The sequence below is a fragment of the Thunnus maccoyii genome, chromosome 10 (genome assembly GCF_910596095.1).
Source record: "Thunnus maccoyii chromosome 10, fThuMac1.1, whole genome shotgun sequence".
Classification (NCBI taxonomy): domain Eukaryota; kingdom Metazoa; phylum Chordata; class Actinopteri; order Scombriformes; family Scombridae; genus Thunnus; species Thunnus maccoyii.
Genome location: NC_056542.1, coordinates 14,449,574 through 14,464,417, shown reverse-complemented (window position 1 = coordinate 14,464,417; position 14,844 = coordinate 14,449,574). Strand labels below are relative to the sequence as shown.

Here is a 14,844-nt window from a genome sequence, read left to right as displayed (position 1 = left end):
ATTGATTTTTGCCAAATGGAGGTGGCACAGCAAGCTGGAAACAAAACAATGATATATCATCACCTTATGACACTGTTGTAGTGTCAGCAAACAGTTACCTATTTACACATCCAGAAGGCATGGAGCAAAGATTTGTTTAGTCCCCAACAACTCCTGAGGAAATACTATCTGGCTCTTTAGCTGCAGAATGCTCCATTATGTTCACCAGAGAGTGAACATACAGTAGTGGAGAACTGTGTCTGTCTAGGTAGTGTACAGTGGGTTAATCAAAGCCTTTTCATTTAAAACAGCTGCTTGCTATGACGGTTGATGCAAGCAGTGAGAAGGAACCAAAACAGTGAAACCATAAAACCAAAACAATGAGCTGAAAGATGCTAAAATGTAATTTTATCCATTGTTAATATAAACATATAAAAAGTCTCAAAAGTCTTCTGTGACATCAAAGTTAAACACAAAAGTCAAACTCATGGTGGAATAGATGAAATGTCAAAAGACCCCCAAAGTCACTAGGATTCATCCTCTGGGGACCATGCATATCTGTACAAAATTTCAATACATCAAATAGTTGTTGACATATTTCAAACTGGACTAAAGCAGTTGACTGACTGACATTGCCATCTATGGAGCCGACCTATGGCTCTTGCAGACACATGCCGGTAATTTTTCTGTAAAAACTGTAAAGGCGTGCTGTGAATGTGCAGTATTGATGTTGATGTACAAATTGTCACCATTACGTTTATAAATGAAAGAAATAACACTCAGCTTCCTCCCATAACACATGCACAGTGTATTTAATCTGAATTTATTGAAATGTATTCACTGTGTCACCTATGAAGCTCTGTACATGGATTTTTTTTTTGAGAAGTTGTACATTCTGCATGTTTACTGTCAGGTCTCCTGCATGCAGGCGCCCACTTTTCAGACATGCATCATAAACTCAACTATTTCAATATACACAAATAATACATTTTCCAAAAATAATATTTCTTGGAAAAAGGTGATATCTTTTAAAAATATTTTTCTAAAAACACCAGTCCATTATTATTATAATGTTAGTAACGCAGATAACAATTAATAGAGTCACACGGTCTTTAAGATCTTCCAGGCAGGCCTCGACAATTCATGCACTGCACTGAAGCAATATGTTGTTCCACCAAGAGAAATAAGCCAGACCTAATGCTACATTGAGATTCATTCTTACAGCATGTCAGTTGCTGCACTCTTTTGGACAATTTAAAGACAGAAACCCTCATTTGGAGCACTGAATGTCCACTCTCCAATCTCTCTAGTTCACAGATCGAAGCAGACATCTGAGTGTCTTTTCCTTTACGGTACATTCAGGACATCTCTCTGTTTAGTTCCACTCAAACAGCAGCTGTGGCCGTTCTAAGTTTAAGGGCATCTGACAGGTTACGTTGTCGGACTCTAGAGTTGCTTATCGTTTCCAAATGTGTCTCGGGCACCCATCCACGATGCCGATCAGAGAGTCTGGTCCCTTCTACCCAACCTGGAAAGAAGAAAGAATCCAACACAGTGGAAGTGAATGCCTGATTCCCTACTAATACAAGATTCAGAGCAGTTCTACAATCAAACACAGCATTTGTGAAGGGTTATCTCCCTAAAGGGCGTTATAGAAAAGATAGTGAGATGGTCTTACGGTCACTGCTTTGTTGGTGCACAAGTATGATATCAGCTTTTTCCAAAGACAGCTCATCAGGCTGCTGGGCAACAACAGCTCTGATACACTGCATCTGTTGGAAGTCTATATGGAAAAGAGAGGAAAGGGGTTAAACCTGCAGTCATAAAGATCAATAGGTCACCATGACAAATTTCGAAATGCTACGAGTGTGAAGTTTTTTTCTATGTGGGTGGAGGTTTCAGACACTATGAGGTTTCAGACATTTAGGAATCATCATCATTTTGTGCGATCACTGAGTTATATATCTTTAATTTACACACTTATCAAAGGCAAAGAATAGCATGTGAAATTGTTGGCTAGAAGTAGTGTACATACTTTTCATAGCAGGAAACGCCCAAGTGTAACTCTAATGGTTCTGTATTGTCAGTAAGCCAAATACCAAAACATTGGCACTACAATAACTAAATGGAATGAAGCCATTATTTATGTTATAAGTTCATTCAAAAGTCAAAATGTCCACGGTGAGAAAGGTGAATTTTCCTTTTTACCAAGATTGTCACCCCCACATCTTTTTATACACATTGGTAACAGTTAATGCAACACGTTTAAAAAGATCTAAAACTCTTGCATTGCACTGAAGGTGAAGGTGGTTTGTTCACACTTCTTTTTTGCCACATGGGGGATTTTGTAGCTGTCAGAAATTCCCCATATCTCCTACTTACAATTACGTCGAGGGGGCTGACATAAACATTTTTCCACTTTCCACTTCCACATTTACTTGTCCACTCTTATTTCATTCATTCATTCATTCTTCATGACAAGACATGAAGGTAGCATTTGATTACTCCTGTTTGTGCACTATATATACACACTTTCTGCTATTTTAACAACTAAACAAAACAAAAATTGGGTCATAATCTTTGAAAAAATCCGACAGTGCAATGTAATGCAAAATGAATCATTAATCTTTAGTGTCTGAATGAGTGAAAAGGGCAGTGATGTCAAACACAACTCATGACCACCAACCAGTAACAAATCACTTTGGAACATCTAAACCAGGAAGTAGACTTCACCTTGTGCAGCAGAAAAATCTATTTCAGGATGCGGCCGGGAAAGAGCTGATATCCACCGTAGCTTATCACTCCTAAAGGAAAAAAGCAAAGATGGGTATATCTTCTGTAACCTTTTCCACTTTTTGTGATGTAACAAACACGGAGACACATGGTGCTGGAATTTAGTCATATCCATCTTTACAACACAGATATTCCCCGCCACTGTCTCAGTCTCTTACAGAGTGTCAGTCCTTAGCAGCAGGGATTTTTGTGACATGTGCAGCCGGAACAGGTTCTTCTGTAGGGAGTGAAGTTTGACACGGCAGTTCTCTACACGCAGGTCTGATACAGGAGAGTGGTCTATTACTGTGAATCTCCCCCCTCTGTAAGAAGCAGACAAGAATGTCACAAAAGAAAAATGAGATGGAGGAAAGGAAACACTGTGATAAGATTGAATGGACGATAATTGAATGCAGATATAAGGAAAACAGGATGTAGAAAATGGTAATCAAAGAGATGCCATTTGGGGATGGATCGTTCCAACATCACATGAGAACGTGTGTGTGTGTTGACTCACTCTTTCTGTAGTGACAGTAGCAAGTAGTCATTGAATAGGTGCAAGTAAATATTCCTCTCTGTATCCTTTAGAGAAAAGTCCATCAGTTCAGTGACCTGTCCCTCCCGCACCAACCTCCGAGACTGACTGATCAGAGGAAGAGTCTGTGTGACACACACACACACACACACAGAAGACATAGAGAGAGAGAGGGTCATATAATGTCAGCATATTGTTAATTTTGAGCACAAAAGTTAATTCTTCACCTTGGAATTAAATAGTTTGACAAAACAAGGTAAATTTTCTACTCCCCCCCCCTCCCCCCAGAGCTTCCAAATATATCTCACTACATAAGTGGATGGAGTTTGATCAGTTGTAACGGAAATTACTCAGTTGTTGTATATGTGGCTACATGTTATCATATGGTCAAAGTTCCATATTTAGATCATGTGACAACAACTGAACAAACTCCTAATGCTGATAAGGACGCAAAGATGCAGTTGAAAGCTAGTAAGTGGACCTTGAGTAAAGATTATTCTATCAAATTACTTATTTGGTTGAAGGTTTCATCAACACGACTACAAATACAGGAAATGTAGTCATCAGTGGCTGACATTAGGGTTGATTATGCATTATTTTTCCAATATTGACATATCATGATCGTGCAAAATATGACAAACCAAATGTAATGTTCAATGCAATAGTTGTTGATTCTATGTTCATGTGTTTGTGTGATTTCAGACAAAACTCCATACATGAAAAATAAAAACTTCAATATGTTATTTTGTTTGTTGCTGAAATCTCAAATCAATAATTTGGATAACAGAATTTTATAAATTGTTACCATGACCATGTCATATCATTAAAATAATGGTTCTATTGATTACTTACCCTGCACTCAAAGTCCACCTTAGCACTAAGAGAGACCAGTGACTCGATGCTTTTCATTTGGGTGATGCTGTCATTACTCTCTTGAATCAGCTAGAGGAGAGAAGAGTGAGACCGATAAAGAGAAGAGACCAAAGAGTGCATTCAAGATAAACAGATACACATTGACAGCAACATTAATGGTGAAAGGACAATCTTACCTTCTCCAAAAGTTTCAAAGCTTTGATAGCCTGCGTTACCTCTGCAGTGCCAGGAGTTGTTCTCTTCACAATGTTCTGCAAAGAAACAGTGTGTGTGTGTTAAAATGAGACAAAAGGAAGAAGGTAGAACATTCAGTGAACCTTCAAACTTTGCAAACACACAAACACACCTGGACCAGCAGCTTAATTCTTGTGATCCTTTGGAAGGGAAGGACGAGGAAGGAACGAAGAGGAAGTCTCTGACAAACAGGACTCCTCTCTAATTTCTCCACAATCCGCTTGAACCCTTGATTCTCATTCCTGAGAGAAAAAGATCAAGTCAGTTTATTGATAGAAAAAGAGAAATAAAAGGGTTTTATGAACTGAAAATAATATCCGCTGCTTGAAATTGGAAAGATTCACAGAGTATATGGTATGATCTCATATAAATGATCGAGTCATATCAATAACTTACATGAGTCTCTGGTACGTGGTATCCTGATATGACTGGTTGGTGAGGTAGGGCACGTAAACCATTTTGAATCGCTGACAGTGCCGAGCGATTATGTCACACACTGTGAAGTGCATTATGTCAGACTCCAATCGCTCCTCCAGCTTTGACAAAAAACTAAAACAAAAACCATAAAGAACTGTTAAAAATGTTTTTTTCCTACATATTGTGCATAAACAGCAGATATGTTTTTCTCATCACTTAGTGCGTGTTTTATGTCAGATCTAAACGATAAGATTCAACCTGATAAATATATCTAAATCTAAATATAAGCCTTGATCAGGTGGATCCAGAATTTACTGTGAACAATCATAAACATCTCTTACCTGTGGCTGATGGCACGAACGTCAGCCAGCCGGGAAAATAACCAGTTCCTTTCCTGAGTGGACAATAGAGCTCCAAGCTGTTTGGACTTGACAAAGTGCTCTACAACAATGTCTAAACTCCGGCAGTAGGAGGCCTCTGAGGTCACTACTTCAAATCTCACCTAAAGCAAAAAAAAAAACAAAGGAGAGAAATACACAAGAAAGGATTAAGACACTGAGCAAAACAGTCAATTCTAGCTAAATGATTGTCAGTTCTCACGAGGCTGGGGTATTTTGACAAAGATGTAACGAACAGGGAGAAAGATTTCGCAATGAGTGGAAGTGATCCAGCACAGGAACCCGTCTGTTTTAAGGTTTACAGGCAAATACCTACATTACCAGAGAAAAACAGTGTTTACGCAATGACAACTTTTGGCAAGAGATACTCTTTTGTCAAGGGATGTGGCAAGTCTGAAATTTTCATGTGATTTTAGTAGTTGAAGTGTGAAGTAATAACAGTGAATGACTGATTCATGATCGTCATGCCATTTCCCAGAAGTCACTATCAAATGGAACAGAAGAGCAGCTGCTGACACAAAATGACGCCCAAAACAGCCCAGTCATTTAGGTAAGTGGGAGAGAAGCGTGAGGGAGTTATTCACTAAAACTCGAACTGCATATGATGGATTTTTACTCTAAAATGGAAAAGAAAATGATACAGATGAGTTAAACTGCAAGAAAAATGAAAGATAACCCTCCTGTACTTAATTGCCCAGAGGATTTCCCTGAATTGCATTGAGGCAGGAATGTTGTGCCAGTAACTTTCCGGTGAATTAAGTGTAAAACTACACACTGAGGAATATTAAACTGCTTACAATTTTTTTCAAAAGTGCAAATCCAACATATGAAGAAAAGGAAGCTATAGAAAAAGTGAAAGATAACCATCAAGGCAGGAATGAGGCAAAAAACAAAGGCCGTATGAAGGATTTTCTGCCATCAAATGGTGACTAGACTTTCAGTAAGACAACATGTTACCTCCTGTAGGCGCCTCTGGTCCTCTGTGAGCTCCTCCAGCTCAGTGCTGTTCCTGACCCCCGGCAGTTCCCGCCACAGTGTGGACGACTGCGTGAGAGAGATGGAAAGACGTGGGGAGGACGGCCTTCCTTCATGCTTGGGGGGCTCAGGCAGAGGTAAACTTTTAACACTGGTGACGGAGCCTGCGTAGGCCAGAGAGTGGGGGTGTGGGACAGCAGGCAGGGGAGGAAGAGGTCTGCGGGCAGGAGGTGACGAGGGAGCAGGAGGTGGGGTTGTGTCCTCGCACACAGACAGGACATCGGAGCGAGACTGACGCAGGATCTCAAAGTTCTGGGCTGCTTCACTGTACTGCTGGTAGAGCTGGGCAGCATCTGGGAGAAAGAGACAAAGTGAGAAAGACATACAAAAAGCAGAGGAGGGAGCAAGAGAAAAGGAAGATTTGAAAGTGCAGGAAGCAAAGGAGAGAAGACAGATAGAGACGAGAAGCGTGTTTGCCGAGAGGAGTTGTTTGCATTTGACATTCCATTTACACATACTTGTCGGAATGCAAAGTCACAGCAGCAGCTGGTTTTCCCTCAAGTTAGGAGATATGAATTCTTGCAGAAACCTGTCTGTGGCTTGCACAGACACACACACACACTGTATATACATACAGTGCATACACACACACACACACACACACACACACACACACACACACACATAATCTCCTGCCCCATCTCTCGCAATATCCATGTGAGTCACTGTTAAAGAGAACCAACTGCCATATCAGGTTGCTTAAAATATAATTATATATTAGTGTCAGCCAATAGTGAACTGCCACACAGATTGACTTTTTTTAACATTTTGTTTTAGTTTTATCCAGTTAAATTTTGTACAAATATGCACTCAATAAGAGGCAAACACAGTGAGACTATATTCACGTAGAGATGAATCATGCACACTGAAGGGAAATGCACAAGTGTGTCATGTTTTTCCCGACCACGGCCAGAGCAGATACAATCTCAAAAACACGTCAGCAGTGACACCTACAAACTCTAATCATCTTAAGATTTATTATGAAATAAAACCCAAAACAAAACAAAACAAGTTCCATGCAACAATAACATTTTGAAAATAGGCAATATTCAAATCATTTTTGTCATGCTTTTGAGCTGAGCTGGACAATTTGATTTTGTCCCCATAGAGTTCTTATATGACTTTTAAGGTGTTACCTGAATGATAAAAATAAAGGCAGAACAGAGATACTCACTGAAAAACTTTGAGTTCCTTTTCCGTCTTCCGATTGTGTCCAAAACATTCCTACAGTGCCAAGAGAGAGTCACAACAGCAATTTATTTATAACTGTGATGACTGTGTTAAAAAGAGTCACCTAGAACTGTATAAAACTACATTTGGTGTGGAACATTTGCATCAAATATGCACAGTATACAGACCTAACTTGAATTGACATTGCTAAACAGTTTTTTTTAATATCAGGGAAAGTAAATTAAATAATTTTAAAATGTGAAAACATTAGCTATGTCCTTGCCACTACTTATTTTCATGTGTTATTGTAACACAATCAAATTGATCACATTGTCTGTGATTGTTTGACTCACCTCAGCTCCACTTCTCCCCAGCTTTTGCTCCGATCATCCTCATCTGGAATAAAAAAATATCCGTTCGTTGAAACGCTATACAGCAGCATACCTGTCAGTGTAATATACCAGATACGACCTACAGTGACGATTTGTATGAATGAATAAATTAATGAAAATACATAAAAAACTATTGAATAAGTAATAAATAAATAAATAAATAAATAAATAAATAAATAAATAAAGGTTAGTTAATTTAGTAACCCTGCTAAAATAACAATGACAGAAGAGATTAGTGTGTTTCCAAAGTTGCGCTTCTCATGTTATGTCTGAAAACAGGATGAACCTGAGTCTTTTAGCTTATGCCTCTGGTTTCCCCTCGCTTTCTCCACCTCCACTTATCTCCACCCACTACCTGCAACCACAACACTGTGACGCAGTTTCCAGCTGTCTGTTCAGATTGGTACTCTGATAATGTCTATTAGTAGATGTCTGCCTTAGATTTTATGTTCTTTGATTGATGTGGCAAAAAAAATGATGAGAGAAGCTCAGATCGGAAAGGAAAGGATGTGACTAAAAGATCTCTGAAATATCCCACACAAAGATAGTTTTGCACAGAATCAAAAGTTAGGCTCATTTACAGGTTGTAGGGCGGTTTAGTTTGAAATGCGTCTGATTGATTTAGACGATTAGAAATTTGGCAGTGCTGATTGAGAGATTGATAAACTACAGAGACACTAAAAATGAAAGTCAAAGCAGTGAAATGAGGTAATCATGAGGCTTCCTTAGGCAGGTTGATTTGAGCAGATTTTCAATGACTCCATCTTCTCTCTTTACCTGTTGTAGAGAATATTCTGGTTCTGCGATCCCTTCCAACACCTTCCTCCTCTTCCAACTCTACAAACTCTTCTTTTCTTCTTTCAGTGGTTTTACGGATCCCCCTTCTTCGTAAACGTACCTTGGAACCCATATCTCGGAAAATGGAGCTGCTCGTCAGAGTCTCCCCTTCTATTTTCCCTTCTGCCACCTCCGCTCCCACCACTGTCCCTTCCCCTGAGCTAACTGTTCCCACCACCTCCTCTGCAGTATCCCTCTCCTCAGGCTCCTCTCCCTGTCTTTCGTTTTCTGTTTCGCCTACTCTGTCTCCCACCTCCTGGCCTTCACCATCTCTGGGCGGTACCAGGACGTCAGACTTGGAGTCATAATTAAGAATGGGGCAGCTGTTAGGCTTGTACAGCGTGTTGCTCACAGACAAATACATTTCCACTTCCTTCTGCCTGCTTTCTTCTTTTTCCATTTCTATCATCTTAACCCTATGGCATGCCTCCTCTTTCACCTCTATATCTACTTCCTTTAAATGGAAATCACTAGAAGGGTCGGCCTTTTTGTCCATCGCAGGACTATGATCCTCCTTCTTCTCTGTGTCTAACAATGTGTCAGCATGAGTGTATGTGGGTGTGTCACCATGCATGGCTGTGAACTGGTCAGCATGCATGTCTTTTTGGTTCTGCCCCATACCTCTCAGTCCCACCACCTCCAACGGCTCTTCCTCCTCCAGCTCTGGCTCTGAGTGCTCTTCGTCCACTTTCAGCTTATAAACAGGAATCTCTACGGTACCTTGTGCAACTTCCTCCTGCTGCTGTTTGTTGCTTGTAATCACTGTCTTAGACTGGTTGACCCTTGCCTCTCCATGCACCTCTGAGTTGGGGTCATCCACAGTCTGTTCCTCAGAGTGTCCCAGGATCTCCTGCACCACATTTTTGGCCCATTTAAGGTGGGGGGCTTGGGAATGCCGCTTGGGCTCCTCCGACATGCTCCATGCCCCACTCATTCGGATCCGAATGGCCTCCTCCTCTTCTGGACTCATTGCTTCAATGTTAATCCCATCTAAAGACGGTTGAATTTGTTCAAAAGTCTCCTGAGAACAAACTTCATCATAGGGATTGCTCAGGACTGGCGAAAGTTTCTCCCTCTCTCCTTCTGTTAGTTCTTTATTTTTCTCTCTCCACTCTGTTAGGAGTTTCTCAGTCTGTGAGTCTCTTTTAATCCTACTTATTTCATCATACGGGTGCTCCTTTTCCGTTCCCTCTCTGGTCTCTCTGTCTTGACACTCTGAAGACGCTCTGATGTCCACTTCAGATGTTTCTCCAATGGCGGGCTTTCCCTCCCTTGGCACATTACATTTGTCCCTCTCATTCTTACACTCTGTGTTCTCGTTGTTGTTAATCAGGTATTCGTCATTTCCACTCAGTGTTGGATGCAGGTCATCTTGAGGTCGCTGTGTCACGTCATCATGACGGTGACTTGCCACATTTGGGTTGTCTTTTTCCACTCCTCCAATCTGATCAACTTGCGATGGCGACATCTCTCCAGTTTTTGATCGGGGCAATGTTTGTCCAATCACACAAAAGACATACTTCTGCTGCTTTTCCCTCCTCTCTTCCTCCTTTTCAGTCGTTTCCTCCTTTCCCATCGTCCAGTCCTCGTCTCCCTCGCGCCCCTTGAAGCCAACAGGTGAGCGGGAGTCAGAAGTGACTCCACCTTCCCAGAATTCCTGACAGTCCTCGAACTCTTCTTCGTCTTCCTCTCTCTCATCCTCCTCATCTCCACCGCTGGACACGGTCACAAAACCGTCCTCCCCAGACAGCATTCTGTCTCTCTCACGCATCCACTCTTTCTCACTTCCTCCTTCGCTCTCAGAGCGGGCCCAGTAATCACTCCCACCCTCTTCCTCTCTGTCACTCTCCTCTGTGTTATCTGTCGCATTCTCTCCCTGTACATCCCTGCGCCGGTTTCCCTCTATCCCTCCATTGCTGTCAGACAGATGTTCCTTTCCACCCTTATCTACCTCTCTCCAGTCCTCGCCCACCTCCTCTCCATCTACACTTACACCCTCGGCCTCCCTCTCTGTGTCATTGCTTCGCTCCCTGTACTCATTTCTCCCTCCTTGAGTCCTACTCTCATTGCGTCTTCCTCTGTATTTGCTTTGGTCCGAGTACCTCTCTTCTGGTTCGTCTTTTACTCTTCTCCACTCTGCCTGTGTCTCCATACCCTTCTCTTCTTTTCTCCTTCCTTCTTTCCGCCTTCTGTGTTTCTCTCTGTCTACAAAGTCTTCCTCTAGAGAAGACTCTTTACTATACTTGCCCCTCTGCGGTTCTAACCACATCCTCCTCTGCTCTGGCGCACCACCTGTCATCTCTCCCCTTTCTCTCTCTGGTTTCACACCTCTTTTTTCCTCCTTATGACCTCTTTCAGCAGCTCTCTTCGTACTTTTCTTTTCTTCTATATCTCTTTCACTTTCAGTGGTGCTCTCTCTCCCTGATTCCCTTTCTTCATAGCCTCTTCTGTATCTTTTCTCACTGTCCATATCGCTGCTCCACTCTCCGCTGCTCTGGGCTCTTAGTGACAAGTTGGGGGCCGCCTCGTTCAGTGATCGGCTGCTCCTGTCTGTTGTCTCATCCCACCTAGGGTCAGCCTCTCTTTCCCTGCCTCTCCTCTGCTCATACTCTCTGTATCGTTCATTCTCTCTCATGTCACCTGACCATCGTCTGTCATCTTTCAAGTCTCTTTCGTTCCATCTGTCTCCCTCCCTGTCTGACTCCCTTAATGCTGCTCCCCCATCAGCCTCTCTGTACCTCCTATCTTTTTCTACTCCCCTCCTCCTTTCCCCACTTCTCCACCTGGCTCTACCTGCTTCTCTGTCTCTGTGTCTCTGCCTGTCCTCCTCCCTGTATCCCGGCCTATCTCGCTCTTTCTCCCTCACTGTTTTGCCTTTGTTGTCCCCCTCGCTTCTGCTGTGTTGATATATCAACTCTTCCCTCTCTCTGTCCCTCACTCTTTCCCTCCTCAGCTCCCTCTCATCACTGTCTCCTTCACTCTTAGTATTTCTCCTCCCCTCTCTCCAATGCGCCTTTTCCCCTTCCTTCCTATCCGAGTAGATCTCTCTGTCTCTTCTCCTGTGCGGAGAAGGCATCTTGGCCCCCCTCTCTCCCATGTTAGGCCTTGGCTTCTCTCTTTTCCTCGCTGCATCCCTCTCTCTTCTGTCCCATGAATCACCCACTTCCAAGTCTCTCCTTTTGTCTTGGAAAGCAGCATCAGACTCCTGATATCTTTCCCTCTGTCGTAATTTCTCATCTCTCCCAATGCATTTCCCCTCTTCTTTCGTCCTGCTTCGGAAGTCATCTCTTTCCCTTTCTCTGTACCTCTCTCTCTGTCTTTCTCTCTCCCAGTTGTCTGTCTCATTTCTTCTTGGCCTGTCTCTCTGCCTCCGATCCCCTCTATCTTCATCCATCTCAGTGGCGTACGTCATTCTTCTGCCACGTTCTGCACTGCTTTTCCTCATTCGAGGAAATGTGTCGCCTTTCTTCATCCCCCTTTCTACCTCTCTCTCCATCTCCTTCTCTACAATTGACAGCGGCCTCCCATTTCTGCTGCTGTCATCCTCTTGCCTCTTTTCTCTCTCCCTCCATTCTCTCTCCCCCTCTCTCGGCCTGGGTGCAGGAGCTCTGTCTCTTTCGTAGTATCTCCCCCGTGGGTCCGTATCTCTGTACCTTGCTTTGTCTCTCATTTTCTCCGTTTCTCTTTCCCTCCTCCACTCTTCCTCTCGTTTGCTTTCTCTCTCTCGCTCCGACTGGGCAGTCATTGCTGGCCTGGGACTTGGATCCCTGGAGATTTTTCCACCTGGGTGAAGTTTGCGGTCAGACATGTTTATGTTAGATAAAGTGTCAAAGAGGGTGCAGCTGGGTCTTTTGGTCCCCATAGTACCATAATTTGGAGAACCTAAAGGACAGTAACATTTCAAATCAGCAATTTAGAAAAGTATTAAATCACACATTTAGAGTTGAGTCATTTTCAGGGGCAAATCACTAATATGCATGTCAGAACCAAGCAAAATCAGGAGTCTCTACAAATACTTTCTTACTTTGTTTATATGACAGAGTGGAGTATGAATAATCTGAAAAAACTATATTGCATCAGCATAAATGCTACCTCTGAAAAGTCATGACTGCTGCAACAATTTAGCTGTTTTCAATCTGTTTTAATTCTTTTCTTTTTTTTTGTCAAATACACAAATAAACGCCATGTGATATTTTAGGCCAGTCGGGTTATATAAGTAGCTTTACAGTAGAAAATGAAGAAGGCCAGAGAAAAGGTGACACCCTCTTACAGTTTTCTAAGAATGCAGCACAGACCTGCAAAGCACAGCATACCAAAAGACGTCTTTCAGAAAGCCAGGGCCTGTGACACATAGGCACGGCATGTAACATGTGTACCACAACTAAGCCAGGTCTGTGTTCAAACCAGTAGCAACTTACACAAGCGTTAATCTGAAATCCATGAAAAAATAGTAAGGCAACTCACCTGAATGTAATATTCTTTGGGAGATCTGGTCCTTCCCCCGTCCAGCTTAGCTCAAAAGCATGGGATTGCACAACACATAAGAATTCATCCACTGCCTTCACATTGTCTATGTGACATAATAAACAATGAATGTCCTTGTTTTTCTAAATAAATCGGAACTTTTTCTCTTTCTCTCTCGTGTTTACGCCTGAGCTCTCCTTGCTTTTCACTCTTGCTGCCTCTCTGTCTTTCTCCACCTCCCCTCCTTCCTCAAATTCCCAAACAAGTCTCAACAGATTGACACTTATCTTCCCCCTCCTCCTCCCTGTCTTGTTCTCTCAGCCGCTGTTCCTGAGAAAGGAGATCTCTCATAAATCAAACAAGAGTCTGTCCACTACTTTAGTCCTTTTCCTTCAACTCTAATGCCGACATGAACTCTTGTGTGAACTCCCCCTGGAAAAAAGTACACAACTCTCTCCTCTCTCCTGCCCCATTCTTCTCTCCCGAAACACAGGAAGTACACCTCCTTGGTGTTTCTCTCTTGGAGCAGTGATTGGTTGATATGGAGTAGCCGGGTGTGTCTGCAAAACACAGCCAGGTAAGGTGATAATACGAGGGTGAGTTGGGGGAGGGGAGAGAGAGTTTGAGAGTACACTGTAGGAGAGCTCACGGAGGCCTATAAAAACTTCCTTCATTCCCTCGAGAGGTAGTAAAAAGGGGAAAGAAAAGGCAACACACACACACGCAGTTCCTTATGATTTAGAAAAACCATGATGAGGCAATCACAGAGGAGGAAACCAAAGGAGGAGCATGATCTGTGAATTATTTGTCTAACAATGGCTGTTTTACTGTGTTGACTGAGATTAAAGATTTTGATTACCATGACTTCATATCATTAGCATTACTGAATAAAGACCAAAGTCCTAAACATGACCACTGTCACCTTTACCTGCTATATTGTTTCACCACATTGCATTAGCACTGTTGACATTCATTTTTTCTCACACATTTTCTTACGCAACTTTACACACTTTCTTATTCAGATTTGAACAGATTTTAGATGAATGCATTTATAAATCTGATGTTTACATTTTGTTATTTTACAACTCAGGATATACACTCAGTTTCCAGTTTATTAGTTACATCTAGCAAAAAGTAATGTAGTCTAAGAAAACAGTCCTGCAATAAAGCTTAACTTCATGAAAGTCATAATGTTCAGTTTTTGTTTAAACTATTTTAGAGAGATGTAGATTCACCTTTATGGCCATTTTGGAGATTGCAGTTTGTAGTGCTGTTGAATTGTATTGTCTTATACTTGGAGTTTCTACAACTATAAATCTTTTTAATCTTTTTAACTTTTTAAAAATCCGTTCCTTGTTTCTTTTTGTGCACCAAACTAAGGAGGTGCAAATTTTATGCTGTTGTTAAAGTAACTGAATTTAACTATATTCTCTGTAGTTTAATTGTCTTCTTCCCTGAGAGAAAGGCATTTAATTTCTGTCGAGGTTAAGCAGCTAACAATAATGTCAAGCTAAGTTTGACATTATTGTTAGCTGCTTAAAATGTCTTAATTTCTTAATTGCAATGCAAACTGAACTTTTTTTTCCCCATGTGTTTAATTTGGATTGTTTGTCCTCATGAGCAAGACTTTTGTATTTTATTGACACAAAGTTTTATAAAGTACTACAAAATACTAAGTCAATAGCTCCTCAGCTGGCCAAAACCACAGAGTGGATAAAAATGCATCTAGTAAACAGAC

At 41.8% G+C, this 14,844-nt stretch overlaps 1 protein-coding gene across 3 annotated transcripts; it reads right to left on the bottom strand.

The window, feature by feature from the left end:
• Window positions 1-772: 772 nt before the first annotated feature.
• On the bottom strand, window positions 773-13,601 carry arhgef5 (Rho guanine nucleotide exchange factor (GEF) 5). 3 transcript variants are annotated; one of them, XM_042422875.1, is made up of 15 exons: window positions 13,107-13,601; window positions 8,583-12,524; window positions 7,767-7,809; window positions 7,418-7,467; window positions 6,166-6,536; window positions 5,152-5,312; window positions 4,790-4,942; window positions 4,506-4,635; window positions 4,336-4,410; window positions 4,139-4,228; window positions 3,269-3,411; window positions 2,931-3,074; window positions 2,713-2,783; window positions 1,658-1,762; window positions 773-1,507 (listed from the first exon to the last, which is right to left on the bottom strand). In XM_042422875.1, exons 2-15 carry the CDS (start codon window positions 12,502-12,504, stop codon window positions 1,365-1,367), a joined length of 5,601 nt encoding a protein of 1,866 aa, XP_042278809.1. In that variant the 5' UTR covers window positions 12,505-12,524; window positions 13,107-13,601; the 3' UTR covers window positions 773-1,364. The 3 variants fall into 3 exon arrangements, with proteins under 3 accessions (XP_042278809.1, XP_042278811.1, XP_042278810.1); XM_042422877.1 differs by having other exon boundaries at window positions 9,264-12,524; XM_042422876.1 differs by having other exon boundaries at window positions 8,583-12,425.
• Window positions 13,602-14,844: the final 1,243 nt, after the last annotated feature.

Coding starts and splice junctions, on each gene's coding strand:
- arhgef5 (XM_042422875.1), bottom strand. CDS start 12,504: ATGGGGACCAAAAGACCCAGCTGCACCCTCTTTGACACTTTATCTAAC. Junction 3,075..3,268: donor CTACTGTCACTACAGAAAGA/GTGAGTCAACAC, acceptor TGCTTCTTACAG/AGGGGGGAGATTCACAGTAA. Junction 1,508..1,657: donor GCACCAACAAAGCAGTGACC/GTAAGACCATCT, acceptor TCTTCTTTCCAG/GTTGGGTAGAAGGGACCAGA.